The 27,510-nt window shown below is 36.6% G+C and overlaps 1 protein-coding gene across 2 annotated transcripts in view; it reads left to right on the forward strand.

The window, feature by feature from the left end:
* Nucleotides 1–27,510, forward strand: part of LOC133139312 (immunoglobulin superfamily member 21-like) — a 251,621-nt gene that overhangs the window by 217,851 nt on the left and 6,260 nt on the right. Inside the window, exons 7-8 of one of the 2 annotated variants that reach the window (XM_061258762.1) lie at nt 5,716–5,816; nt 8,752–8,944. In XM_061258762.1, the coding sequence (XP_061114746.1) occupies nt 5,716–5,816; nt 8,752–8,944 (294 nt within the window). The remainder of the gene's footprint in view (nt 1–5,715; nt 5,817–8,751; nt 8,945–27,510) is intronic. The other variant, XM_061258763.1, reaches the window with a different exon arrangement.

The raw sequence follows: 27,510 nt of genomic DNA on the forward strand, positions 1-27,510 counted from the left end.
GATTAATTTTCTATTAATTGCCCAGCTCTACCAGTCTTGTGCCTTAGCCACTAGGCTAGAGGCTGCCCCCTGTTCTCAATCACTGTGGTAATTACAGGCACAAACGGCTGAAGCTCTGGCCAAACGCCCACCCTCTGCCTCTCAATCCTGCCCACCTCATCATCCCAAGATTAGCTGGCATGATGCTGCCTTTCCACAACAACCAATATTTCACAGACCCTTTTTAGATAGTTTAGCTCTTTAGATACTTTTGGGAAATGACGTTGAGTCTTTTGTACAATTGTCAGTAATCTGTAAGATTTGTACTGGTGTACATACATGGCTTAAAGCCAGTAATTGTGTGTTCAGGACAGGTATTCAATATATCCCCATGTTCCAAAAAACAAGTATTTTGAAGGTCAGCCTGAGCTCAGTCTGAGCATGTTTATTTGTGTACTGCCTTAAATAGCGTAAAATTGTGGTTGTCCTATAAGAGAATAAATATTGATTTTTGAAATGTATTTTAATGCTTTGGCACCTCCTCATCTGTGTGCAAGTGGATGAAACAATAATACAGAAATGTAGTTTTTCTTCGTGACTATGTTCTTGTATCAGTAAGACAGGTTTTATTACTGCTGATTAAAAATGTAATTGATCATAACCACTAAGTTGTGTAAATTCAAGAGAGTTGTAAATTAATTTAGTTCCACTGTTCATCTAATGTTCCCAAGGAATATCATTTTTAAATATGTATTTTACAATAGCAATAACTTTCATTTATTGACCATCTGAGGTAATACATATGCAAAGATGACTTTTTTTTCGTTTTTTGCAGCTAATGAATTTCAAAAACATAACTTCACAAACTATCCTGATGACATTTCTCTTTATAAATTGAGGTTTATTCTGGTATATTTGGGCTTTTTATTGAACTGTTTGAAATCATCCAGGGTTATTTTAAACATAGGCTAGTAACATTTAGCCTAAACTACTGTAGTTATCCATTGGTCTGTTTATATGGAATGGCACATTAAGTGTTAAAGGTACAATAGGTCATTTTGAATGCTCAAGAGAGGAATTGCAGCACCCTCAAACCACAACACTATTCATCCCTCCCCCTTCGCTGTGAATGCGCTGATCTTGAAATGCCATTTTTCAACCAATGAGCTTGAATTATCGTACAGTTGTACAATGTTTTGGTGCGGAGTGAATGTCAGTCTGTCAACTGTATACCCGGGTGAGTCAACATATTAGTGGCCTTTTTCAGTGATAGGAAGGGATTTACAATGGTCTTGTGACAATGTTTTAACACAAAAATCTTACCTATTTTACCTTTAAATCTTTAATCAATTACTGCTATATTACTACTATAAGCCACAGGGACGCTTTGACAAGGGGCCGGTGTCATAGTTACAGGTGAGGGTCAGTGTTGTAGTTACAGGTGAGGGTTGGTGTTGTAGTTACGGGTGAGGGTAGGTGTCATAGTTACAGGTGAGGGTAGGTGTTGTAGTTGCAGGTGAGGGTAGGTGTTGTAGTTGCAGGTGAGGGTAGGTATTGAAGTTACAGGTGAGGGTAGGTGTTGTAGTTACAGGTGAAGGTTGGTGTTGTAGTTACAGGTGAGGGTAGGTGTCGTAGTTACAGGTGAGGGTAGGTGTCGTAGTTGTGGTGGTGGTGGCTAACGCTACGCCACATTGCCTCACACCCTGCCCCTGCTTTTGGAAAGCTAACCCTGCGTTGGGGATTCATTGATTTTAAATACCTTTAAATACTCAGAAAGACCTCTCAGACCTGACGAATTCAAGCCGTTCGTGCCCACATTTCATTTCTTTTTTTTTTTTTTTTTTTTTACTCGTCAAAGTCGTACGTTTCTCTTCTCGGTGTGAAAATACCAGTCGTGAGCCTGCAGGTCGTGTAGGGTACGCCAACCTTTGCACTGACGTGGTTGGAAAATATACCGGCTCAGCCCATCCACTACAGTCGTATGACAGGTGATGTTTGCACCTCGATGAAAGTAGTCGCGACCCCCCCCCCCCCATCGACCCAGCCAACAACCCCTCCACCCACGCTGCTCTCAGTCCTACTTCAGTTTAACACCTCTTCTGGTGAGGACTGCGTTTATCGATTCATGTCTGAATAAGGTTTTTACTTTGCTGCAGAATCAGGCATCGCCTCCACTTTTTTTTTTTTTTTTCTCTCCCTCCTTGAAATAAGTTTTGGTGTCTGAACTTGTTTGTACAACAGTCAAGGAGGAGCTGGGGTACAGCCGTTTTTTTTTTGTCCTGTGGGACAAGCTGGAAGAAACTAACTGATAAAACGATAAGAAATGAAACTATAAACCGCGGGCGAACGGAGCGAAAGCTCCCAGTGTGACTCACCGCCTCGTTGAAGTGCGTTCAGACGGGGTTGGTCGCTGCCCACTTCCCCTGACGAGTTAAGCGTGGGGTTTTTTCAGCGACGCTGGTTGGGGCCCGAGCCCTCATCAGATGAATTGTGTGGTGGCGACAGGATTGTGGTGATTGTAATTGTGGCTCAGAGCTGCCCGCGGTGCCCGCCGCGCACTACTCCAGCTCACGGGTCCCTCGCCTGATTAAGCGTCATTACAGAACGGTGTGCGCGTAGCGTGTGTTTCCTCGCGGCGCGAAGGAAGCTCTGTGATCCATGATCTCTGTTCTCCTGCGTCCCCCGTCCCCCCCCCCCCCCGGGACCGAGCGCGTGCAGAACTCTCACACGCGCTGCTGCGTTTCCGCTCCGACGGCCCTGAACGGCGGTTCTGTTGGGGCGGTTCTGTTTGGGTGGCTCTGTTTAGGCAGTTCTGTTGGGGTGGCTCTGTTGGGGCAGTTCTGTTGAGGCTGTTCTGGTGAGGTGGTTCTGTTGAGGCTGTTCTGCTGAGGTGGTCCTGTTGAGGCTGTTCTGGTGAGGTGGTTCTGTTGAGGCTGTTCTGGTGAGGTGGTTCTGTTGAGGCTGTTCTGGTGAGGTGGTTCTGTTGAGGCTGTTCTGGTGAGGTGGTCCTGTTGAGGCTGTTCTGGTGAGGTGGTTCTGTTGAGGCGGTTGCGTCAACGCGGTTTTGTTCTGGCGGTTCCATTGAGATGGTTCTGTTGACATGGTTCAGTTGACGCGGCTCAGTTGTGGCGGCTCCATTGAGGCGGTTCTGTTGGGGCGGCTCCATTGAGGCGGTTCTGTTGACATGGTTCTGTTGGGGCGGTTCTGTTGGGGCGGTTCTGGTGAGGCGGATATCGTCACGGCGTCGGGCGGCAGGGCGCGGTGACTCTCTGAAACGCTCCCCAGCGCAGACACACCTGCAGGGCTGAGCTGAGGAGCGGGCACGTGCAGAGCGTGCCGTCATAAACGCTATCTCCCGTCGCTCTCAAGGGAAACAACTAAAAAAATGTTTTACATTTAACACTCAGCGGCACAGATACCCTCGGCGTGTTTTTTTTTTTTCCTCTCTCCCCCCTGACAAAATAGCATACAATCATTTTCCTCCTCGCGGTGTTTGACCCAGGGACCAAATTAAACCCATCTGGGAGAGTCGTTCGCACCAGACGAGGGAATTAATTCTCAGATCGTTCCTTATCGCGCCTCCGCCACGCTGCCCCGTTTCCTCCTGTAATGAGTATCTATCTAATGCGGTTCCCCGCTCCTCTGGGGGAGCGTTCCGGCGCCCGTCACTGGATTAAAGCAAGATTCCCGTTCTGAAATCCGAGCCCTTAACTGATGGCGAATGTGTTCAGCGGCAGAAACAGATCTTACCCCCTCCCCCCCCCGCGCCTCGTGCCTCTGTCGCCGGGGGCTGCGGTCGGTGTGTAGCGGATGCCGTTGCACGCCTGGCAGAGGTGGTTACTGCCGCATTGTTTAGATACCGGCGTACTGCCGTGTTCTCGGCCGCAGCCTCTGTCACTAAACACAATGCACAATGTGCTGGTGCGGCTCGGTGGATTCTTTGTCGCCGCCCGGGAGCTGCAGGTGAGGATGCACGCACAATGGCCGGTATCACAATCGAATTGTCAAGGGCAGCTTTCCATTCAGACCAAATCACAGAGGGTTGTATTTCGCTCGTGAATGAAGGGGGATGTGTACCGATGTATTGGTTACGGAAAGCACACGACTTGGCTGTACGTCATTCCATTTATTTCGATTGAACGAAGTAGGCCACCTGAGTCAAGTCGGTCCTTTTTTCTCCAGCTGTGACTTGGGATTGAAATCGGTTTGGAAAGGCGAGGGATTGCGTAAGCCAGTCAGTTTGAAGTCAGTGATTAGGTGCTGAGATACAGAGTTATATTATTATAATAATTTCACCATAAGAAAGCACTCTTTCTCTTTTGAACAATGGCCTGGGACCGTTCAACGACGGCAGTGAGTCAGGGACTTGGTTGTTATGGCTCGTCTGAAGGATACTTTCTCCACTCATCACTGTGCTGAAGGATTGGATTTTCTGTTCGGTCCAGGGGGAAGAGCGCCCCCTACTGGCCTTCCAGCGCCCCACCTCACCACACCTTAGCTTACACAGGTCCCCCATCTCTGTAATGAGACTGGGACAGCGTGGCTTGGCTGCTGGTTTTGTCTCCCACAGGATTCTTGAGGCTAATTTATGCTCCGGGGACAAAGTATCTGCTGACAGAAGTTTGTTTGACCAACGTTATGCATTAAAAGTTCCGGTAGACTTAGTTCAGGTCGCTCTCTTTCTGGCCACCAGGGGGCAGAGTTGTAGTGGTGCATCCCCAGCAGTACACGGGGGGTTGAAATAAACAGGGTACAATTGGCCATCAACTTTGGGGAAAATAGGGAAAGAAATTGTGTTGGCTTGACATCAAAAGTGTCGAATTTGCTTAATTTTTGCACGACTCTGTTGCCAAAGCATAAATTAGTCTTAAACTGGTTGTTGCATGCTGGTTAAATTACATTACAGTTATTTAGCTGACGCTTATTATCCAAAGTCACTTGCAGTTGATTTTACTTAGCAGGGGACAATTTCCCCTGGAGCAATGTGGGGTTAAGGGCTTTGCTCAAGGGCCCAACCACTTCAAGGAACTTATCATGGCTACACTGGGGCTTGAACCACCAACCTTCCAGGTCCCAGTCAAGTATCTTAGCCACTAGGCTACATGCTGCAAGTGCAGTTCCCTGACCCTCTGTGCCATGCTCCCAGGCTAAAGGTGCAATAGGTAATTTTGGACTTCTAATGGTCAAGAGAGGAATTGCAGCAACAAACACGCTCAAACCACAACAATGTTTATCCCACCTCTCCTTAGAACCAATTTTCAACCAATGAGCTTGAATCATTGTACAGCCATACGATGTTTTGAGGTACAGAGTGCCGGCCCGTCAACTGCATATTTTGAAACCCGAATTTAAGGACTATAAACACAGGCAGAGGGTGAGTCGACATGTCAGTGAGCCTTTTTCAATGATAGGAAGGGATTTACAGTGGTCTTGTAACCACGTTTTATGGCGGCCTGTAGCGTAGTGGTTAAGGTAAATCACTGGGACACGCAAGGTCGGTGGTTCTAATCCCGGAGTAGCCACAATAAGATCCGCACAGCCGTTGGTCCCCTGAGTAAGGCCCTTAACCCTGCATTGCTCCAGGGGAGGATTGTCTCCTGCTTAGTCTAATCAATTGTACGTCGCTCTGGATAAGAGCGTCTGCCAAATGCCAATAAAAAAAATTAATAAATAAAAAACACACAAATCTTACCTATTGTAGCTTTAATTTTGTTTTGTTCTCTCCCCCTCCCTCAGCGGCTCCCAGGGGCCCCAGGCTCTCGATGACCCCCACCAGGGCAAAGGTAGGCGACACGGTCCGCATCCTCGTGCAAGGCTTCCAGGTAGGACCGCTCGGGGTAAGTGCCTGTGGGAAGGGTGTGAGTACAGGGGGGGCCGGCTCCAGTTTGGGACACGAGGAGAGACCCTGCTGAAAAAGCTAGGTTTTGAGATTGCTGGTTTAGCTGGTCAGCTCCTAGCTCGACATGGTGTATCTGGTTGGCCAGTTCAGGCCAGCTCCTAGCTTGACATGATTTATCTGGTTGGCCAGTTCAGACCAGCTCCCACCTTGACATGGTGTAGCTGGTTGGCCAGTTCAGGCCAGCTCCTAGCTCGACATGATTTATCTGGTTGGCCAGTTCAGACCAGCTCCCACCTCGACATGGTGTAGCTGGTTGGCCAGTTCAGACCAGCTCCCTGCTTGACATCTCCACTTGGCAGCTTGACAGCTCAAGCTAAGCTCTTATCCAGCTCGACCAGCTTTATGACCAGCTTAGCCATGCTGGATGACCAGCTCATACCATTGTTCAAGCTGGTCAAGCTGGCCTAGCTGGATCTTATAGCAGGGGCTGCGGGCTATATGTCTGATATACAAGCCTGTCACCCAAATACACGTTCGCTCAACGACAGTAACTGTTCAGTCAGAGAAAACACTGTGGAAAAGCCCCAGAGAATTCCTTTCGACAGTCTCGACGGTACACACCCCGAGGGTACATCAAACGGCGTGTGAGCCTGTTTGTATTTGGAGCCGCGGCCGCCGAAAGCATCGCTTAGCGTTTGGTCTGCTCTTACCCGCCTGCAGCAGCCGAACGCGGAAGCGGGATCACTGAATCTCCTTTACCTGCGGAGCGCGTCGCACTGCCGACTGCACAAGTATCACTTTGTTTGCCACGAGCCATTTAGCGTCGGCTGGCCAGGAGTCAGGGGAAGTCAAGCAGGGAGTTTTATTTCCTTTTCTGCATCGGCTCCGGAGAGAGCCAGCCTCTGTGACCCCCTTGACTGAATGACTTGGCAGTGGCTCCAGGTAAAGTGCTAAAGTCAGTCAGGGGGAGAAAGAGTAAATCTTGGCAGAACATTAATGGTACAGGTATAGAACAACACACACACACACACACACACACCACCCTTCTGTCCGTGTAAGATGAAGCACAGAGAGAAACGACTGTCTGTCTTTCTTTCTTTGTTTTGGTCGTTAAAGGAATGAAATCTTTATGCCTGGGGAGAGTGGCGGATTAGTCAGACACTATAACACCACGTCTCCCCCAGACCTCTTACAGGACTCTCACAGGGAGGGTAATGGGAAGCCTATTAGCATGGCTGCATTCATACCCGAAGAACCAGTTTAACACACAGAAAAACGCCATTAAAATGAAAATAAAATGAAATTAGTCTCTCATAACCCTTACTGGAACAGGACCCCTTGTTTTCAGATGTGCATGCTGTACTGTAGATGCATGTGTACTCGAGTGTACATTGTTATTTTTCCATGGCAAGACTGTAGTAATTCCCTTTTTTATCCATTTATTCATTTTTTACTGTTTTGATTGTTATTTACGGTAGCAGATCTCTATGGTTGTGTTTTTACAGTAGCAGATCTCTTTTGATTGTGTTTTTACAGTAGCAGATCTCTTTTGATTGTAGTGCAAATCTAGAAACCTGGTGGCTTACAGTTAGACACAGGCATAGAGGGCCCCTGCAGTGCCCATGACCTTTGACCTTTCCAGATATTATAGATTTCTTCTTCCTACTGGGGAGTTTTTTTGTTTTTTTTTACCTAACTTGCTGGATTTGAGGGAGTGTAAAGTCTTACCTAATTATTCATGTTTCCTCTCTCTGAAGCATCTTTCCGACAGTGTGTCATATGATATACAAAAAATGTAATTCAGAAGAGATACTCGTTGTCCCAGATATGATGGACTCTTATTACTTTTTATTTATGCTTTTTTGGTGTTGCCAGTAAATAATATTTGATCATAACAACTTGCTAATAACCTTTGCTCAAAACAGATGAATGTCAGACATGTTATTGTATGTAGCACTTGTGTGTCTTGTGTTTTTGTTGTTTATTGTTGCATTGAATGCTGTGTACTCGATGTACTGTTATGTTTGTTGAGAAATCTGTTCTGTATGTTTATTATGTCATGTTATGTAAGGTTATTGTTTGTTTTCCAATGCTTCTACCCAGATAAAACTGTCCCCGGAGATAAATCAAGTTCTCTATTCTGTTGGCCTTGGAATTCAGACATAACAGAGCAAAGAAAGGAGAATTTCTCTGTAGAAAAAAAGAGAACATAATCACATAATCGTCTCTGTCACAGTTTGGCTGGCATTTAAAACTTGGAGATAAAAAAAAAAAAATCTGCACTCAGTTCTCTCTTAAATGTTTTCAACTGAAATTATTATTTTGCTAACAGCAAGCTAGCACTGCTGTGAATGTTGCATAGTCTACATCACAACCAGCAGTTCGATGGCAAGGCTTTTCCAGCTAGTCGAAGCTAAACATTAGCCAGCAAAGAAATTTAAAAGAAACTACTGGAATGACTTCAGGAAATTATGTATATTATGTAAATGTAAATATGTAAATATATGTCACTCCTAGGTCAAAAAACAGGTGACTGGAAAGAGCCCCTTGTCTGCATTACATTACATTCCATTAATGGCATTTGGCAGACGCTAATCGACGTCTGCTTAGTCTAATCAACTGTACGTCGATCCAGAGTGACGTACAGTTCATTAGACTAAGCAGGAGACAGTCCCCCCCCGGAGCAATGCAGGGTTAAGGGCCTTGCTCAAGGGCCCAACGGCTGTGTGGATCGTATTGTGGCTACGCCACGGATTGAACCACCGACCTTGCGGGTCCCTGTCATGTACCTTAACCGCTACGCTACAGGCCGCCCTAATGTCTAGCCCCCAGCCCTGCCCTCACTGCCCTGCTCTCACGCTGACGGTGTTTCCCCGCTCGCTCCAGAACGAGGTGTTCTCTCACGCTGACGGTGTTTCCCCCGCTCGCTCCAGAACGAGGTGTTCCCCGAGCCTCTCTTCACCTGGACCCGGGTCGGGGGCAGGCTCCTGGACGGCAGCGCGGAGAAGGACGGGCGGGAGCTGGTTCTGGAGCGCGTCCCGGCCGAGCTGAACGGGTCCATGTACCGCTGCACGGCCCAGAACCCCCTGGGCTCCACCGACACCCACACGCGTCTCATCGTCTTCGGTGAGTCTCTGCCCCGAGGCAGCGAAAAGGGGGGTTCTGCGCTATCCATCCATCCATCCATTATCTGAACCCGCTTATCCTGAACAGGGTCGCAGGGGGGCTGGAGCCTATCCCAGCACACATTGGGCGAAAGGCAGGAATACACCCTGGACAGGTCGCCAGTTCATCGCAGGGCACAGGCACCATTCACTCACACACTCACACCTATGGGCAATTTAGACTCTCCAATCGGCCTAACCTGCATGTCTTTGGACTGTGGGAGGAAACCGGAGTACCCGGAGGAAACCCACGCAGACACGGGGAGAACATGCAAACTCCGCACAGAGAGGTCCCGGCCGATGGGGATTCAAACCCAGGACCTCCTTGCTGTGCGGCGGCAGTGCTACCCACTGCACCATCCGTGCCGCCTCGGTTCTGCTCTAATTAACCCATATTCGAGTAAAGACTAAACGTAGTATCGTAAGAAAATGACCACAGAGGTTAATTATGTTTGGTGTAGAAATATAAACCCTTTGTGACTGATGGCTAAAAAGTAGCACATTGAGAAATGCCCTCACTCTGGCCACATACATTTTTAAATTACAACATTTATTTTTTGAACTGAAAAACTAGTTTGGCAGTTGGTATGAAAAGGAATTTCTGAACTTCCACTTAAGGAAATTAATTTAAGCGTGTTTGCGGTGACTGATGTGTGGAGAACCCTTTCGTTCAGTGAGCTGTGCTTTTTCCAGAACGGAGCAGGAATTAATTAAATGGAATATGATGAATAATTAATTCTTACTAACTGTGTGATTAATAAGAGATAGGGTTGCATTAAATTACAGCCTAAAAATTCATCGTACTGCAAAAACAGAGAGCTACTGGGAAGGCGGGAGTAGGTACTTCTCTCCTTTTATGTCGAGAGTGGCAAGAAGATTTTTTCACTGATTAAGAGTACAAAATATAACAAATAAAATAGAGTAGTGTCATACTATGATGATAATTTTGGAATTACTGTTTACGTTTCTGCTTTTCCGTGTACCATTAAAATATTTCAAGTGGATATAATTATTTTTGAATGCTGTAGAACAGGGGTGTGAAACTCCAGTCCTGCGGGGGGCGCTGTGTCTGCAGGTATCTGTGGTTTCCATTTCCATCAGCAGCCAGTTAAAGCCTTGGGAGCACGGTGTGTGGGCTATCAGTGACTTAATGAACCACTGGGGCAGAGACACACAGACAATCAGCAGACACTGCGGCCCTCCAGGCCTGAACATCAACACCCCTGCCGTGGAATCACGGCCCGTTGCGGGAACAGCATACTTCAGATATTAATACAGTCAGTTCCGGCATTACTGGCACCCTGGAGAAAGATGGATGAAAAAGAAAAAAGAACAGAAATAACACCCTTATCGCAGAGTGCATTAAAATAATATAATCAATTTAATCACACACCTCTTTGTGGATTATGCCACCTGGTCACAAAAAGAAAAAAATGCAAACTGTAGACCCAGTACCTAGCACCCAGACACTTATTCCTGGCCCTCCCATTCTATTTAAGTAGCAAGCTGGCATTCCACTAGGTTCATGTCATTTGCATAACTTAGAGATAGTGTTAAAGTTTGATCTTGAATCAAAATGGTGTCACAGTATTTTATTTTCTATCATGGGTAGCTAGCTTCTCCATTTGCTGCAAAACTCCACTGCTAACTGCGATTCTGTAGTAACAAAACCATCTTCATGCCAGACAACTGCTCTTACCTCCTGAGCTAATGTCGCCCCCGATCATGTGACATGATGAGATGGGAGCCGGCATAGTCTAACAATACTGCACAGCACACTTTGTGAACACTTGCTACATTTAATAAATCTGGAAAATATATTTATTAAATTTCTACACCGCACTGCTTAGCTCGTTGAGTGCATGTAAAACCAGTGCATATTACGCATGCCCCCTCTGGAACTACAGATGATCTACACATGCACTTGTCGAACTACAGATGATCTACAACTGTTCAGGTAGAACTACAGATGATCTACAACTGCTCATGTAGAACAATGGATGATCTACAGCTGTTCATGTAGAACTACAGATGATCTACAACTGCTCATGTAGAACTACAGATGATCTACAGCTGTTCATGTAGAACTACAGATGATCTACAACCGCTCATGTAGAACTACAGATGATCTACAACTGCTCATGTAGAACTACAGATGATCTACAACTGCTCATGTAGAACTACAGATGATCTACAACTGTTCATGTAAAACTACAGATGATCTACAACTGCTCATGTAGAACTACAGATGATCTACAACCGCTCATGTTGAACCGCTGGTGCTGCAACTGGATCACACCAGTCTCCCTTTTCTCTAAGTGTAATTGCAATGTAAATCATTAGTGAAATTAATGTGAGCTGGTGAAAGGACCTTGAAAGTTTTATTTTCTTACAGGCTGCTATGTGTCCTTTGTGCTGATTTACTCAAGAAAAGGTTTCAAGTGAAGTTCATTGATGCCAAGCTTTTATATTATGGGGTTTAATGGATTTTGGCATGTTATTCTCCTTAGGCATATTTCAACTTTGTTTTACTACAGTCAAATGGGGGAACAAATCAATAAAAAATAGCAATAAATTCTATATTAAATCCAAAAATCAGTGTACAGCAAGAACATTAATCATCACAAGAGTGTGGTGGTGTGTGTGTGTATGTGGTAATGATATAATAATTCTTTATAATATTTGTTTATTTGTATTTTATTAGTTTGTGTTGGTTTAATACAGAACTGATGGCCATGTGACTGGTTTAGAATGTATTTGTGTTATTCCCCATTCAGAATTCTCATTCGCTTCCCAATGTAAGAAATACTTATTCATTTATTCACCTAAATTTAATGTCATTGCGTTTACAATAAATATTAATTGAGTAAATGCTTTACAAATAGCAACCAAACCAAACAAACACACTGCATGGTGTATTATTGTAGCCTGACCTCTCTGATGGTTTTTAATTGCTATCACAAAGCGACCGCTGGTAATTTTCTGCCACCTTATGGTAAACTCCCTATAAGGTTTAGAGGAATCTCCACTGAGTGGAGAGTCCATTCCACCAACTCTAATCCCACATCTTTTATGACGAGTCATTGGAGTCATTGAAGTGATTCAACAGTGTCTTATGCGACCCCCATCCCATACACACAGTCTACGGTCACTGTCCTTCATTACATTACATTACATTACATTACATTAATGGCATTTGGCAGACACTCTTATCCAGAGCAACTTACAGTTGATTAGACTAAGCTGGAGACAATCCTCCCCTGGAGCAATGCAGGGATAAGGGCCTTGCTCAAGGGCCCAACAGCTGTGCGGATCTTATTGTGGCCACACCGGGGATGGAATCACTGACCCTGCGGGTCCCATTTCCTCCAATGCTGGGTTATAAACCACCTCGTTCAACCGCAGGAAAGCACCACGGAACTCATATAATTGAGTAGCTCCTGTATGGTAGTGTAACCCTTATTGCTTGTGTTTTTAAGCAAACAAGATGCTCTACCATACTGTTAGCATTCTCGCCAGCACAAGAGGGGGAAATATGTTTTAACAAATGTATTAGAAATACTTTATATAAGCCGCTGTTTTGTTCTCGGGAAGCATCGGCTCTCTGTTTCACTAGGGGAGGCAGTCTCTGCATGTTCTGGGTCCCTGTTGTTTTGTTTTTGTTGGGATTTATTTTCTTATCTTTTACACTGAAGTTTGACCCTGAAAAGTTTATAGTTGTTATCTAGATGTGTACCAAACCTTGTCAGCTTGTTTGAGCGGTTGAACTGTTGTCTCAGTTAAAATATAGTTCACATTGGCCAGCCGGTGGTGCTACAGGGCATAGGTCACATGTTGACATTGAAAAGGCCATATATTGTTCCCCGTTTGACTGAGAATTATGATGTGGTGCATTGGTCCGGCACTTAACATTTACTGAAGAACACGAAATGTAACTCCTCAGAATTTTGCCTGATTGATCGATGAACGTTGCATGTATGGACCAACCTCTTTACAGGTATTACAGTAGTTTTGTTGTGGCTATGTCACAAGATTACCAAAAATTACAAGCCTTTCAAAAAACTTTCAACCTTTCAGTGGGTGTGGCTTGTCCCTGTGATTGGTTTGACCAGGGTACAGTGACTCACCTGAAGCCCCATGAAAAACACATGGTGGTGCTAATCAGTTCCATATTTTAAAAATACTATGAACTCATCACCTTCTTCTGTGGTACCTTTCTGTTTCGCTGCCGTGTTGAATTGCCTGCCATTTTGGAATATGATTACCCATGATAATTACCCTCACAGAATTTCCCTCTTTGTCCATCTTTTTTTAACGCATTCAGTATATTGAGTATATTTCATTGCATTGCTTACATTTAGGTTGCTTCTCCTCCATCTTACAGTCTTTACTTGTTTTAGGTGCTATGAACCCAATGAGGAAAACGTATCTATGTACATTTTGCGTGTTTTCACATTCCTCACTCTTAAGTTGCCCATTTCTGAAACATTTTTTAAAATGTTATATTAGGCACAATTTTAATGAATGAAGTATGTAATGTTCACATGGAAAACACCATTCCAAATTATAAACTACAATTATCACATTAACACCCTCATCCTCACAAGGCAAACAGTGTTTGCTTCATTTTTCATTCAGCTCATCTGAAGAGCTTTAACACAAACAAATAAATTAACTAACTGCATCATGAAACTGAAGAGAAGCAAGTAAACGCATACGTTTTTAAAGGAACTTTGAAAAAACTGCACTCCCAATATGTGAAACAGAGTACTTTATGTTGTTTACAAAATTACTTGAGCACTGTATACTGTAATTCTCACCAACCTATAGAAGCAGCTGCTAACCTCCAAATCTGGAAAAGGGGTTAGAGAGGTTGATCCATGTCAAAGATCCATTCTTTGCAGTCATTTAAAAGTTTTTCCTTTTTTTTTTTTCTGCTGTTCTATTCCAGTGAATACGAGAATGTTATATTTATGTTTATATTTTAAGTCCAAGACATTTTATATATTTCATCATGTTGCATGATAACACAGTTATTTGTAGGTGTACAAAAATACAAGTCACCAACAGACAGCTATTCGCTTGCCAAACCTAAAATAGGCCTCTCCTTCCTTATGCCAGCTCAGTACCTCCTGCAAGGAAGTGTAAGACATTTTCCTGTCTTTATTTGGCTGAGTTAATGATGTTTATCTTATTATTCCAGCCATCTTAGAGATGCAACATGCTCATCTTAAAACAGCCTTCTTAACGCTATGTCGTTCGTAAGCTGTACCTTAAGCTCTGCCTTAACATTTCAGCGTGTTTCCCGAAACATTCTTAGCTAAGTATACCTTCTGTACGTGGTACTTTCGTAAGCTTGGTCTGGACCACTCTTAGCTATACCTTAGCGATGTTGTCATCTCACTCCACTAGTGGCCACCATTGTTACGACCGCAAGCCTCTGAAATCAGCTGTTGCTCTTAGTTACTTAGTTAGCAATATATATGCTAATAATTCTACAGTTGTAGTTGGCTAATAATATTTGTAAAATACCACATTAATGGCACTGTTTTCATGCAAATGATAAAATTGTAAATTACGAAGGATGCAGGATGCATGTTGAACATGTTGCCTAATTGCCTTTTAAATGATATTCATAAACTAACGATGTCCCACTATCTCTGTGTGCTGGAGCGATAGTTCTTTCTTGGTTTTGTTGGAGACCGTAGTCCTAAAACTGTAAAATAATATTCATTTATTCAGTGCCAGGTCAAATCTCTCCATTTCGTTAGCTGTGAAGCTGTGGGACCACTTATTTCATTGTTTTTTTTTTACGCCATATCTTATGTAAAAAAATTAATTTATAAAATCTTGTTTTCGTGTTGGTGCGTTTTGCTTGTTGGTGTGCTTCTATTGAAAACGTCAGCTAATCAGAGAAAATAGTGAATTACACCAGTAATGTGATGGTGTTTCTGCCAAATCAACCCTGATTGAAGTCAGGTAAGGCACTATGATAAAGGTGACATGCCAAAGAAGGCATATTGCTAGATGGCATAGCCACAAACCATATCACTAACCCTATATATAATTTGGTGACAATTATATATACGGCTGGATAATTTTGTTTGTAAGTTTTAAATTCTATTAATATGTTCCCACCAGTCGTGATGCATGCAATATTTTAAAGTATTTCTGCAGTGTTTTATTCATAAATAACACTACTTTCACTCATAACGCAGTCAAACAGTTGCTGCATGGAGTGCATAATCGATCGTAGAGCGAGTCGATGGGCCTAGTAAAGTCACACGTAGAAGCTATCTCTCAAGCAACTGCCTAAGTGAACACACGTAGAATGGTAAATGGTTGGCATTTATATAGCGCCTTTATCCAAAGCACTGTACAATTGATGCTTCTCATTCACCCATTCATACACACACTCACACACCGATGGCAATTGGCTGCCATTCAAGGCGCCGACCAGCTTGTCAGGAGCATTCGGGGGTTAGGTGTCGTGCTCAGGGACACTTCGACACAGCCCGGGCGGGGGATCGAACCGGCAACCCTCCGACTGCCAGACGACTGCTCTTACTGCCTGAGCCAATGAGACGACTGCTCTTACTGCCTGAGCCAATGAGACGACTGCTCTTACTGCCTGAGCCATGTCACCCCAACAAAAGTTAGAAAAGTAAACAACTTTAGTAAGGTATAGGTAAGGCTTAGAGAGTCTTCGTAAAGCGCTAAGAGACACCGTTTTTCGGGAAAAGTCACCCTAGAAGGCTTCGGGAATCCCATGATTTCTTATCCGCTTGTTGTTATAGTTGTAAAAAACATGATTCCCTTTCTACTCAATTAAAAAATGTCTTGTTCGTTATTATTTATTTGTTTCAGTCAAAAAATTAGGAAAATAAAAATTTTGGACCAAGTTGCAGACATAAGACTATAATAGTCGTATGTATTTTTTAAATTTTGCACTTACAAACATTTTTCATCATTCATGTTTTATAATGCATTGGTTTTCACTTTTTTATACATGGGTGTATTATGAACATGATTTACTATCTATTTCAGTCAAAAAATGTGGGGAAAAAAATTTTGGACCAAGTTTTAGACATAAGACTATAATAGTCTTATGTATTTTTTTAATTTTCCACTGACAAACATTTTTCATCATGAATGTTTTAAAATGCATTAGTTTTCAGTTATTTTGACATGGGTGTATTATAAACACGATGTACTATTTATTTCAGTCAAAAAATTAGGAAAATAAAAATTTCGGACCAAGTTGCAGACATAAGACTATAATAGTCTTATGCATTTTTAAATTTTCCACTGACAAACATTTCTCATCATGAATGTCTTAAAATGCATTAGTTTTCTTTTTTTTATATACATGGGTGTATTATGAACACGGTTTACTACCTATTTCAGTCAAAAAAATTAGGGAATAATTTTTTTGGACCATTTCTCAAGTTTTAGACATAAAACTATAGTCTTATGTATTTTTTTATTTTCCACTGACAAACATTTTTCATCAGAAATGTTTTAAAATGCATTAGTTTTCACTTATTTCTACATGGGTGTATTATAAACATGATTTACTATTTATTTCAGTCAAAAAATGTGGAAAAAAAAATTTCAGACCATTTCTCAAGTTTTAGACATGAGACTATAGTCTTACGTATTTTTTCATTTTCCACTGACTAACATTTTTCATCATGAATGTTTTAAAATGCATTAGTTTTCATTTTTTTTTTATACATGGGTGTATTATGAACACGGTTTACTACCTATTTCAGTCAAAAAAATTAGGGAATAATTTTTTTGGACCATTTCTCAAGTTTTAGACATAAGACTATAGTCTTATGTATGTTTTCATTATCCACTGACAAACATTGTTCATCATAAATGTTTTAAATTGCATTAGTTTTCACTTACTTCTACATGGGTGTATTATAAACCCGATTTACTATTTATTTCAGTCAAGAAATGTGGGGAAAAAAATTTCAGACCATTTCTCAAGTTTTAGACATAAGACTATAGTCTTATGTATTTTTTTATTTTCCACTGACAAACATTTTTCATTATAAATGTTTTAAAATGCATTAGTTTTCATTTTTTTTATACATGGGTGTATTATGAACACGGTTTACTACCTATTTCAGTCAAGAAATGTGGGGAAAAAAATTTCAGACCATTTCTCAAGTTTTAGACATAAGACTATAGTCTTATTTCTTTTTTCATTATCCACTGACAAACATTTTTCATCATAAATGTTTTAAATTGCATTACTTTTCAGTTATTTCTACATGGGTGTATTATAAACACAATTTACTATCTATTCCAGTCAAGAAATGTGGAAAAAGAAATTTCAGACCATTTCTCAAGTTTTAGACATAAGACTATAGTCTTATTTATTTTTTCATTTTCCACTGACTAACATTTTTCATCATGAATGTTTTAAAATGCATTAGTTTTCATTTTTTTATACATGGGTGTATTATGAACACGGTTTACTACCTATTTCAGTCAAGAAATGTAGGGAAAAAAATTTCAGACCATTTCTCAAGTTTTAGACATAAGACTATAGTCTTATTTATTTTTTTATTTTCCACTGACAAACATTTTTCATCATGAATGTTTTAAAATGCATTAGTTTTCTTTTTTTTTTATATACATGGGTGTATTATGAACACGGTTTACTACCTATTTCAGTCCAAAAAATTAGGGAATAATTTTTTTGGACCATTTCTCAAGTTTTAGACATAAGACTATAGTCTTATGTATTTTTTCATTATCCACTGACAAACATTGTTCATCATAAATGTTTTAAATTGCATTAGTTTTCACTTATTTCTACATGGGTGTATTATAAACCCGATTTACTATTTATTTCAGTCAAGAAATGTGGGGAAAAAAATTTCAGACCATTTCTCAAGTTTTAGACATAAGACTATAGTCTTATTTCTTTTTTAATTTTCCACTGACAAACATTTTTCATCATGAATGTTTTAAAATGCATTAGTTTTCATTTTTTATATACATGGGTGTATTATGAACACGGTTTACTACCTATTTCAGTCAAGAAATGTGGGAAAAAAAATTTCAGACCATTTCTCAAGTTTTAGACTAAAGACTATAGTCTTATTTCTTTTTTCATTATCCACTGACAAACATTTTTCATCATAAATGTTTTAAATTGCATTACTTTTCAGTTATTTCTACATGGGTGTATTATAAACACGATTTACTATCTATTCCAGTCAAGAAATGTGGGAAAAGAAATTTCAGACCATTTCTCAAGTTTTAGACTAAAGACTATAGTCTTATGTATTTTTTCATTATTCACTGACAAACATTTTTCATCATAAATGTTTTAAATCGCATTAGTTTTCACTTATTTCTACATGGGTGTATTATAAACCCGGTTTACTACCTATTTCAGTCAAGAAATGTGGAAGAAAAAATTTCAGACCATTTCTTAAGTTTTAGACATAAGACTATAATCTTACGTATTTTTTCATTTTCCACTGACTAACATTTTTCATCATGAATGTTTTAAAATGCATTACTTTTCTTTTTTTTTTATACATGGGTGTATTATGAACACGGTTTACTACCTATTTCAGTCAAGAAATGTGGGAAAAAAAATTTCAGACCATTTCTCAAGTTTTAGACATAAGACTATAGTCTTATTTATTTTTTAATTTTCCACTGACAAACATTTTTCATCATGAATGTTTTAAAATGCATTAGTTTTCATTTTTTTATGTACATGGGTGTATTATGAACACGGTTTACTACCTATTTCAGTCAAAAAAATTAGGGAATAATTTTTTTGGACCATTTCTCAAGTTTTAGACATAAGACTATAGTCTTATGTATTTTTTTATTTTCCACTGACAAACATTTTTCATCAGAAATGTTTTAAAATGCATTAGTTTTCACTTATTTCTACATGGGTGTACTATAAACATGATTTACTATTTATTTCAGTCAAAAAATGTGGAAAAAAAAATTTCAGACCATTTCTCAAGTTTTAGACATAAGACTATAGTCTTACGTATTTTTTCATTTTCCACTGACTAACATTTTTCATCATGAATGTTTTAAAATGCATTAGTTTTCATTTTTTTATACATGGGTGTATTATGAACACGGTTTACTACCTATTTCAGTCAAGAAATGTGGGAAAAAAAATTTCAGACCATTTCTCAAGTTTTAGACATAAGACTATAGTCTTATGTATTTTTTCAAACAAAAAATTCAGACCATTTCTCAAGTTTTAGACATAAGACTATAGTCTTATTTATTTTTTAATTTTCCACTGACAATCATTTTTCATCATGAATGTTTTAAAATGCATTAGTTTTCACTTATTTCTACATGGGTGTATTATAAACCCGGTTTACTACCTATTTCAGTCAAAAGAAATGTGGAAGAAAAAATTTCAGACCATTTCTTGAGTTTTAGACATAAGACTATAATCTTATGTATTTTTTTATTTTCCACTGACAAACATTTTTCATCATGAATGTTTTAAAATGCATTAGTTTTCACTTATTTCTACATGGGTGTATTATAAACACGATTTACTATTTATTTCAGTCAAAAAATTAGGAAAATAAACATTTCGGACCAAGTTTTATACATAAGACTATAATAGTCTTATTTATTTTTTAATTTTCCACTGACAAACATTTTTCGTCATAAATGTTTTAAAATGCATTAGTTTTCACTTATTTCTACATGGGTGTATTATAAACCCGGTTTACTACCTATTTCAGTCAAGAAATGTGGAAGAAAAAATTTCAGACCATTTCTCAAGTTTTAGACATAAGACTATAGTCTTACGTATTTTTTCATTTTCCACTGACTAACATTTTTCATCATGAATGTTTTAAAATGCATTAGTTTTCATTTTTTTATATACATGGGTGTATTATGAACACGGTTTACTACCTATTTCAGTCAAAAAAATTAGGGAATAATTTTTTTGGACCATTTCTCAAGTTTTAGACATAAGACTATAGTCTTATGTATTTTTTTATTTTCCACTGACAAACATTTTTCATCAGAAATGTTTTAAAATGCATTAGTTTTCACTTATTTCTACATGGGTGTATTATAAACCCGATTTACTATTTATTTCAGTCAAGAAATGTGGGAAAAAAAATTTCAGACCATTTCTCAAGTTTTAGACATAAGACTATAGTCTTATTTATTTTTTAATTTTCCACTGACACACATTTTTCATCATGAATGTTTTAAAATGCATTAGTTTTCATTTTTTTATATACATGGGTGTATTATGAACACGGTTTACTACCTATTTCAGTCAAAAAAATTTGGGAATAATTTTTTTTGACCATTTCTCAAGTTTTAGACATAAGACTATAGTCTTATGTATTTTTTAATTATCCACTGACAAACATTTTTCATCATAAATGTTTTAAATTGCATTAGTTTTCACTTATTTCTACATGGGTGTATTATAAACCCGATTTACTATTTATTTCAGTCAAGAAATGTGGAAAAAGAAATTTCAGACCATTTCTCAAGTTTTAGACATAAAACTATAGTCTTATGTATTTTTTCATTATCCACTGACAAACATTTTTCATCAAAAATGTTTTAAATTGCATTAGTTTTCACTTATTTCTACATGGGTGTATTGTAAACCCGATTTACTATTTATTTCAGTCAAGAAATGTGGAAAAAGAAATTTCAGACCATTTCTCAAGTTTTAGACATAAGAGTATAGTCTTATGTATTTTTTTATTTTCCACTGACAAACATTTTTCATCATGAATGTTTTAAAATGCATTAGTTTTCATTTTTTTTATACATGGGTGTATTATGAACACGGTTTACTACCTATTTCAGTCAAGAAATGTGGAAAAAAAAATTCAGACCATTTCTCAAGTTTTAGACATAAGACTATAGTCTTATTTATTTTTTAATTTTCCACTGACAAACATTTTTCATCATGAATGTTTTCAAATGCATTAGTTTTCATTTTTTTTATACATGGGTGTATTATGAACACGGTTTACTACCTATTTCAGTCAAAAGAATTAGGAAATATTTTTTTTGGACCATTTCTCAAGTTTTAGACATAAGACTATAGTCTTGTGTATTTTTTCATTATCCACTGACAAACATTTTTCATCATAAATGTTTTAAATCGCATTAGTTTTCACTTATTTCTACATGGGTGTATTATAAACCCGGTTCACTACCTATTTCAGTCAAGAAATGTGGAAGAAAAAATTTCAGACCATTTCTCAAGTTTTAGACATAAGACTATAGTCTTATGTATTTTTTTAATTTCCACTGACAAACATTTTTCATCAGAAATGTTTTAAAATGCATTAGTTTTCACTTATTTCTACATGGGTGTATTATAAACACGATTTACTATTTATTTCAGTCAAAAAATTAGGAAAATAAACATTTCGGACCAAGTTTTATACATAAGACTATAATAGTCTTATTTATTTTTTAATTTTCCACTGACAAACATTTTTCATCATAAATGTTTTAAAATGCATTAGTTTTCACTTATTTCTACATGGGTGTATTATAAACCCGGTTTACTACCTATTTCAGTCAAGAAATGTGGAAGAAAAAATTTCAGACCATTTCTTAAGTTTTAGACATAAGACTATAATCTTGCGTATTTTTTCATTTTCCACTGACTAACATTTTTCATCATGAATGTTTTAAAATGCATTAGTTTTCACTTATTTCTACATGGGTGTATTATAAACATGATTTACTATTCATTTCTGTCCAAAAAATGTGGAAAAAAAAATTTCAGACCATTTCTCAAGTTTTAGACATAAGACTATAGTCTTACGTATTTTTTCATTTTCCATTGACTAACATTTTTCATCATGAATGTTTTAAAATGCATTAGTTTTCATTTTTTTTTATACATGGGTGTATTATGAACACGGTTTACTACCTATTTCAGTCAAAAGAATTAGGAAATAATGTTTTTGGACCATTTCTCAAGTTTTAGACATAAGACTATAGTCTTATGTATTTTTTAATTTTCCACTGACAAACATTTTTCATCATGAATGTTTTAAAATGCATTAGTTTTCATTTTTTTATATACATGGGTGTTTATGAACACGGTTTACTACCTATTTCAGTCAAAAAATTTAGGGAATAATTTTTTTGGACCATTTCTCAAGTTTTAGACATAAGACTATAGTCTTATGTATTTTTTTATTTTCCACTGACAAACATTTTTCATCAGAAATGTTTTAAAATGCATTAGTTTTCATTTTTTTATACATGGGTGTATTATGAACACGGTTTACTACCTATTTCAGTCAAGTAATGTGGGAAAAAAAATTTCAGACCATTTCTCAAGTTTTAGACATAAGACTGTAGTCTTATTTATTTTTTAATTTTCCACTGACAAACATTTTTCATCATGAATTTTTTAAAATGCATTAGTTTTCATTTTTTTATATACATGGGTGTATTATGAACACGGTTTACTACCTATTTCAGTCAAAAAAATTTGGGAATAATTTTTTTGGACCATTTCTCAAGTTTTAGACATAAGACTATAGTCTTATGTATTTTTTCATTATCCACTGACAAACATTTTTCATCATAAATGTTTTAAATCGCATTAGTTTTCACTTATTTCTACATGGGTGTATTATAAACATGATTTACTATTTATTTCTGTCAAAAAAATGTGAAAAAAAAAATTTCAGACCATTTCTCAAGTTTTAGACATAAGACTATAGTCTTATGTATTTTTGAAAAAAAAAATTCAGACCATTTCTCAAGTTTTAGACATAAGACTATAGTCTTATTTATTTTTGAATTTTCCACTGACAAACATTTTTCATCATGAATGTTTTAAAATGCATTAGTTTTCATTTTTTTATATACATGGGTGTGTTATGAACACGGTTTACTACCTATTTCAGTCAAAAAAATTTGGGAATAATTTTTTTGGACCATTTCTCAAGTTTTAGACATAAAACTATAGTCTTATGTATTTTTTCATTATCCACTGACAAACATTTTTCATCAAAAATGTTTTAAATTGCATTAGTTTTCACTTATTTCTACATGGGTGTATTGTAAACCCGATTTACTATTTATTTCAGTCAAGAAATGTGGGAAAAAAGATTTCAGATCATTTCTCAAGTTTTAGACATAAGACTATAGTCTTATGTATTTTTGAAAAAAAAAATTCAGACCATTTCTCAAGTTTTAGACATAAGACTATAGTCTTATTTATTTTTGAATTTTCCACTGACAAACATTTTTCATCATGAATGTTTTAAAATGCATTAGTTTTCATTTTTTTATATACATGGGTGTGTTATGAACACGGTTTACTACCTATTTCAGTCAAAAAAATTTGGGAATAATTTTTTTGGACCATTTCTCAAGTTTTAGACATAAAACTATAGTCTTATGTATTTTTTCATTATCCACTGACAAACATTTTTCATCATAAATGTTTTAAATTGCATTAGTTTTCACTTATTTCTACATGGGTGTATTATGAACCCGATTTACTATTTATTTCAGTCAAGAAATGTGGAAAAAGAAATTTCAGACCATTTCTCAAGTTTTAGACATAAGACTATAGTCTTATGTATTTTTTCATTTTCCACTGACAAACATTTTTCGTCAGAAATGTTTTAAAATGCATTAGTTTTCACTTATTTCTACATGGGTGTATTATAAACATGATTTACTATTTATTTCTGTCAAAAAAATGTGGAAAAAAAAATTTCAGACCATTTCTCAAGTTTTAGACATAAGACTATAGTCTTACGTATTTTTTCATTTTCCACTGACAAACATTTTTCATCATGAATGTTTTCAAATGCATTAGTTTTCATTTTTTTAATACATGGGTGTATTATGAACACGGTTTACTACCTATTTCAGTCAAAAGAATTAGGAAATAATTTTTTTGGACCATTTCTCAAGTTTTAGACATAAGACTATAGTCTTATGTATTTTTTCATTATCCACTGACAAACATTTTTCATCATAAATGTTTTAAATCGCATTAGTTTTCACTTATTTCTACATGGGTGTATTATAAACACGATTTACTATTTATTTCAGTCAAAAAATTAGGAAAATAAACATTTCGGACCAAGTTTTTTACATAAGACTATAATAGTCTTATTTATTTTTTTATTTTCCACTGACAAACATTTTTCGTCATAAATGTTTTAAAATGCATTAGTTTTCACTTATTTCTACATGGGTGTATTATAAACCCGGTTTACTACCTATTTCAGTCAAGAAATGTGGAAGAAAAAATTTCAGACCATTTCTTAAGTTTTAGACATAAGACTATAATCTTACGTATTTTTTTCATTTTCCACTGACTAACATTTTTCATCATGAATGTTTTAAAATGCATTAGTTTTCATTTTTTTTTATACATGGGTGTATTATGAACACGGTTTACTACCTATTTCAGTCAAGAAATGTGGGGAAAAAAATTTCAGACCATTTCTCAAGTTTTAGACATAAGACTATAGTCTTATGTATTTTTTCTAACAAAAAATTCAGACCATTTCTCAAGTTTTAGACATAAGACTATAGTCTTATTTATTTTTTCATTTTCCACTGACAAACATTTTTCATCATGAATGTTTTCAAATGCATTAGTTTTCATTTTTTTAATACATGGGTGTATTATGAACACGGTTTACTACCTATTTCAGTCAAAAGAATTAGGAAATAATTTTTTTGGACCATTTCTCAAGTTTTAGACATAAGACTATAGTCTCATGTATTTTTTCATTATCCACTGACAAACATTTTTCATCATAAATGTTTTAAATCGCATTAGTTTTCACTTATTTCTACATGGGTGTATTATAAACCCGGTTTACTACCTATTTCAGTCAAGAAATGTGGAAGAAAAAATTTCAGACCATTTCTCAAGTTTTAAACATATGACTATAGTCTTATGTATTTTTTTATTTTCCACTGACAAACATTTTTCTTCATCAATGTTTTAAAATGCATTAGTTTTCACTTATTTCTACATGGGTGTATTATAAACACGATTTACTATTTATTTCAGTCAAAAAATTAGGAAAATAAACATTTCGGACCAAGTTTTATACATAAGACTATAATAGTCTTATTTATTTTTTAATTTTCCACTGACAAATATTTTTCGTCATAAATGTTTTAAAATACATTAGTTTCCACTTATTTCTACGTGGGTGTATTATAAACACGATTTACTATCTATTCCAGTCAAGAAATGTGGAAAAAGAAATTTCAGACCATTTCTCATGTTTTAGACATAAGACTATAGTCTTATGTATTTTTGAATTTTCCACTGACAAACATTTTTCGTCATAAATGTTTTAAAATGCATTAGTTTTCATTTTTTTTTATACATGGCTGTATTATGAACACGGTTTACTACCTATTTCAGTCAAGAAATGTGGGAAAAAAGATTTCTGACCATTTCTCAAGTTTTAGACATAAGACTATAGTCTTATTTATTTTTGAATTTTCCACTGACAAACATTTTTCATCATGAATGTTTTAAAATGCATTAGTTTTCATTTTTTTATATACATGGTTGTGTTATGAACCCGGTTTACTACCTATTTCAGTCAAAAAAATTAGGGAATAATTTTTTTGGACCATTTCTCAAGTTTTAGACATAAAACTATAGTCTTATGTATTTTTTCATTATCCACTGACAAACATTTTTCATCATGAATGTTTTAAAATGCATTAGTTTTCTTTTTTTTTTTATACCTGGGTGTATTATGAACACGGTTTACTACCTATTTCAGTCAAGAAATGTGGGAAAAAAGATTTCTGACCATTTCTCAAGTTTTAGACATAAGACTATAGTCTTATTTATTTTTTAATTTTCCACTGACAAACATTTTTCATCATGAATGTTTTAAAATGCATTAGTTTTCATTTTTTTTTATACATGGGTGTATTATGAACACGGTTTACTACCTATTTCAGTCAAAAAAATTAGGGAATAATTTTTTGGGACCATTTCTCAAGTTTTAGACATAAGACTATAGTCTTATGTATTTTTTTATTTTCCACTGACAAACATTTTTCATCATCAATGTTTTAAAATGCATTAGTTTTCACTTATTTCTAAATGGCTGTATTATGAACACGGTTTACTACCTATTTCAGTCAAAAAAATTAGGAAATAATTTTTTTGGACCATTTCTCAAGTTTCAGACATAAGACTATAGTCTTATGTATTTTTTCATTTTCCACTGACAAACATTTTTCATCATGAATGTTTTAAAATGCATTAGTTTTCAGTTATTTCTACATGGGTGTATTATAAACACGATTTACTGTCTATTCCAGTCAAGAAATGTGGAAAAAGAAATTTCAGACCATTTCTCAAGTTTTAGACATAAGACTATAGTCTTATTTATTTTTTAATTTTCCACTGACAAACATTTTTCATCATGAATGTTTTAAAATGCATTAGTTTTCATTTTTTTTATACATGGGTGTATTATGAACACGGTTTACTACCTATTTCAGTCAAGAACTGTGGGAAAAAAAATTTCAGACCATTTCTCAAGTTTTAGACATAAGACTATAGTCTTATTTATTTTTGAATTTTCCACTGACAAACATTTTTCATCATGAATGTTTTAAAATGCATTAGTTTTCATTTTTTTATATACATGGGTGTGTTATGAACACGGTTTACTACCTATTTCAGTCAAAAAAATTAGGGAATAATTTTTTTGGACCATTTCTCAAGTTTTAGACATAAAACTATAGTCTTATGTATTTTTTCATTATCCACTGACAAACATTTTTCATCATAAATGTTTTAAATTGCATTAGTTTTCACTTATTTCTACATGGGTGTATTATGAACCCGATTTACTATTTATTTCAGTCAAGAAATGTGGAAAAAGAAATTTCAGACCATTTCTCAAGTTTTAGACATAAGACTATAGTCTTACGTATTTTTTCATTTTCCACTGACTAACATTTTTCATCATGAATGTTTTAAAATGCATTCGTTTTCATTTTTTTATACATGGGTGTATTATGAACACGGTTTACTACCTATTTCAGTCAAGAAATGTGGGGAAAAAAATTTCAGACCATTTCTCAAGTTTTAGACATAAGACTATAGTCTTATTTATTTTTTAATTTTCCACTGACAAACATTTTTCATCATGAATGTTTTAAAATGCATTAGTTTTCATTTTTTTATATACATGGGTGTATTATGAACACGGTTTACTACCTATTTCAGTCAAAAGAATTAGGAAATAATTTTTTTGGACCATTTCTCAAGTTTTAGACATAAGACTATAGTCTTATGTATTTTTTCATTATCCACTGACAAACATTTTTCATCATAAATGTTTTAAATCGCATTCGTTTTCACTTATTTCTACATGGGTGTATTATAAACCCGGTTTACTACCTATTTCAGTCAAGAAATGTGGAAGAAAAAATTTCAGACCATTTCTCAAGTTTTAGACATAAGACTATAGTCTTATGTAT

Source organism: Conger conger, chromosome 10, assembly GCF_963514075.1.
Source record: "Conger conger chromosome 10, fConCon1.1, whole genome shotgun sequence".
NCBI classification, from domain to species: domain Eukaryota; kingdom Metazoa; phylum Chordata; class Actinopteri; order Anguilliformes; family Congridae; genus Conger; species Conger conger.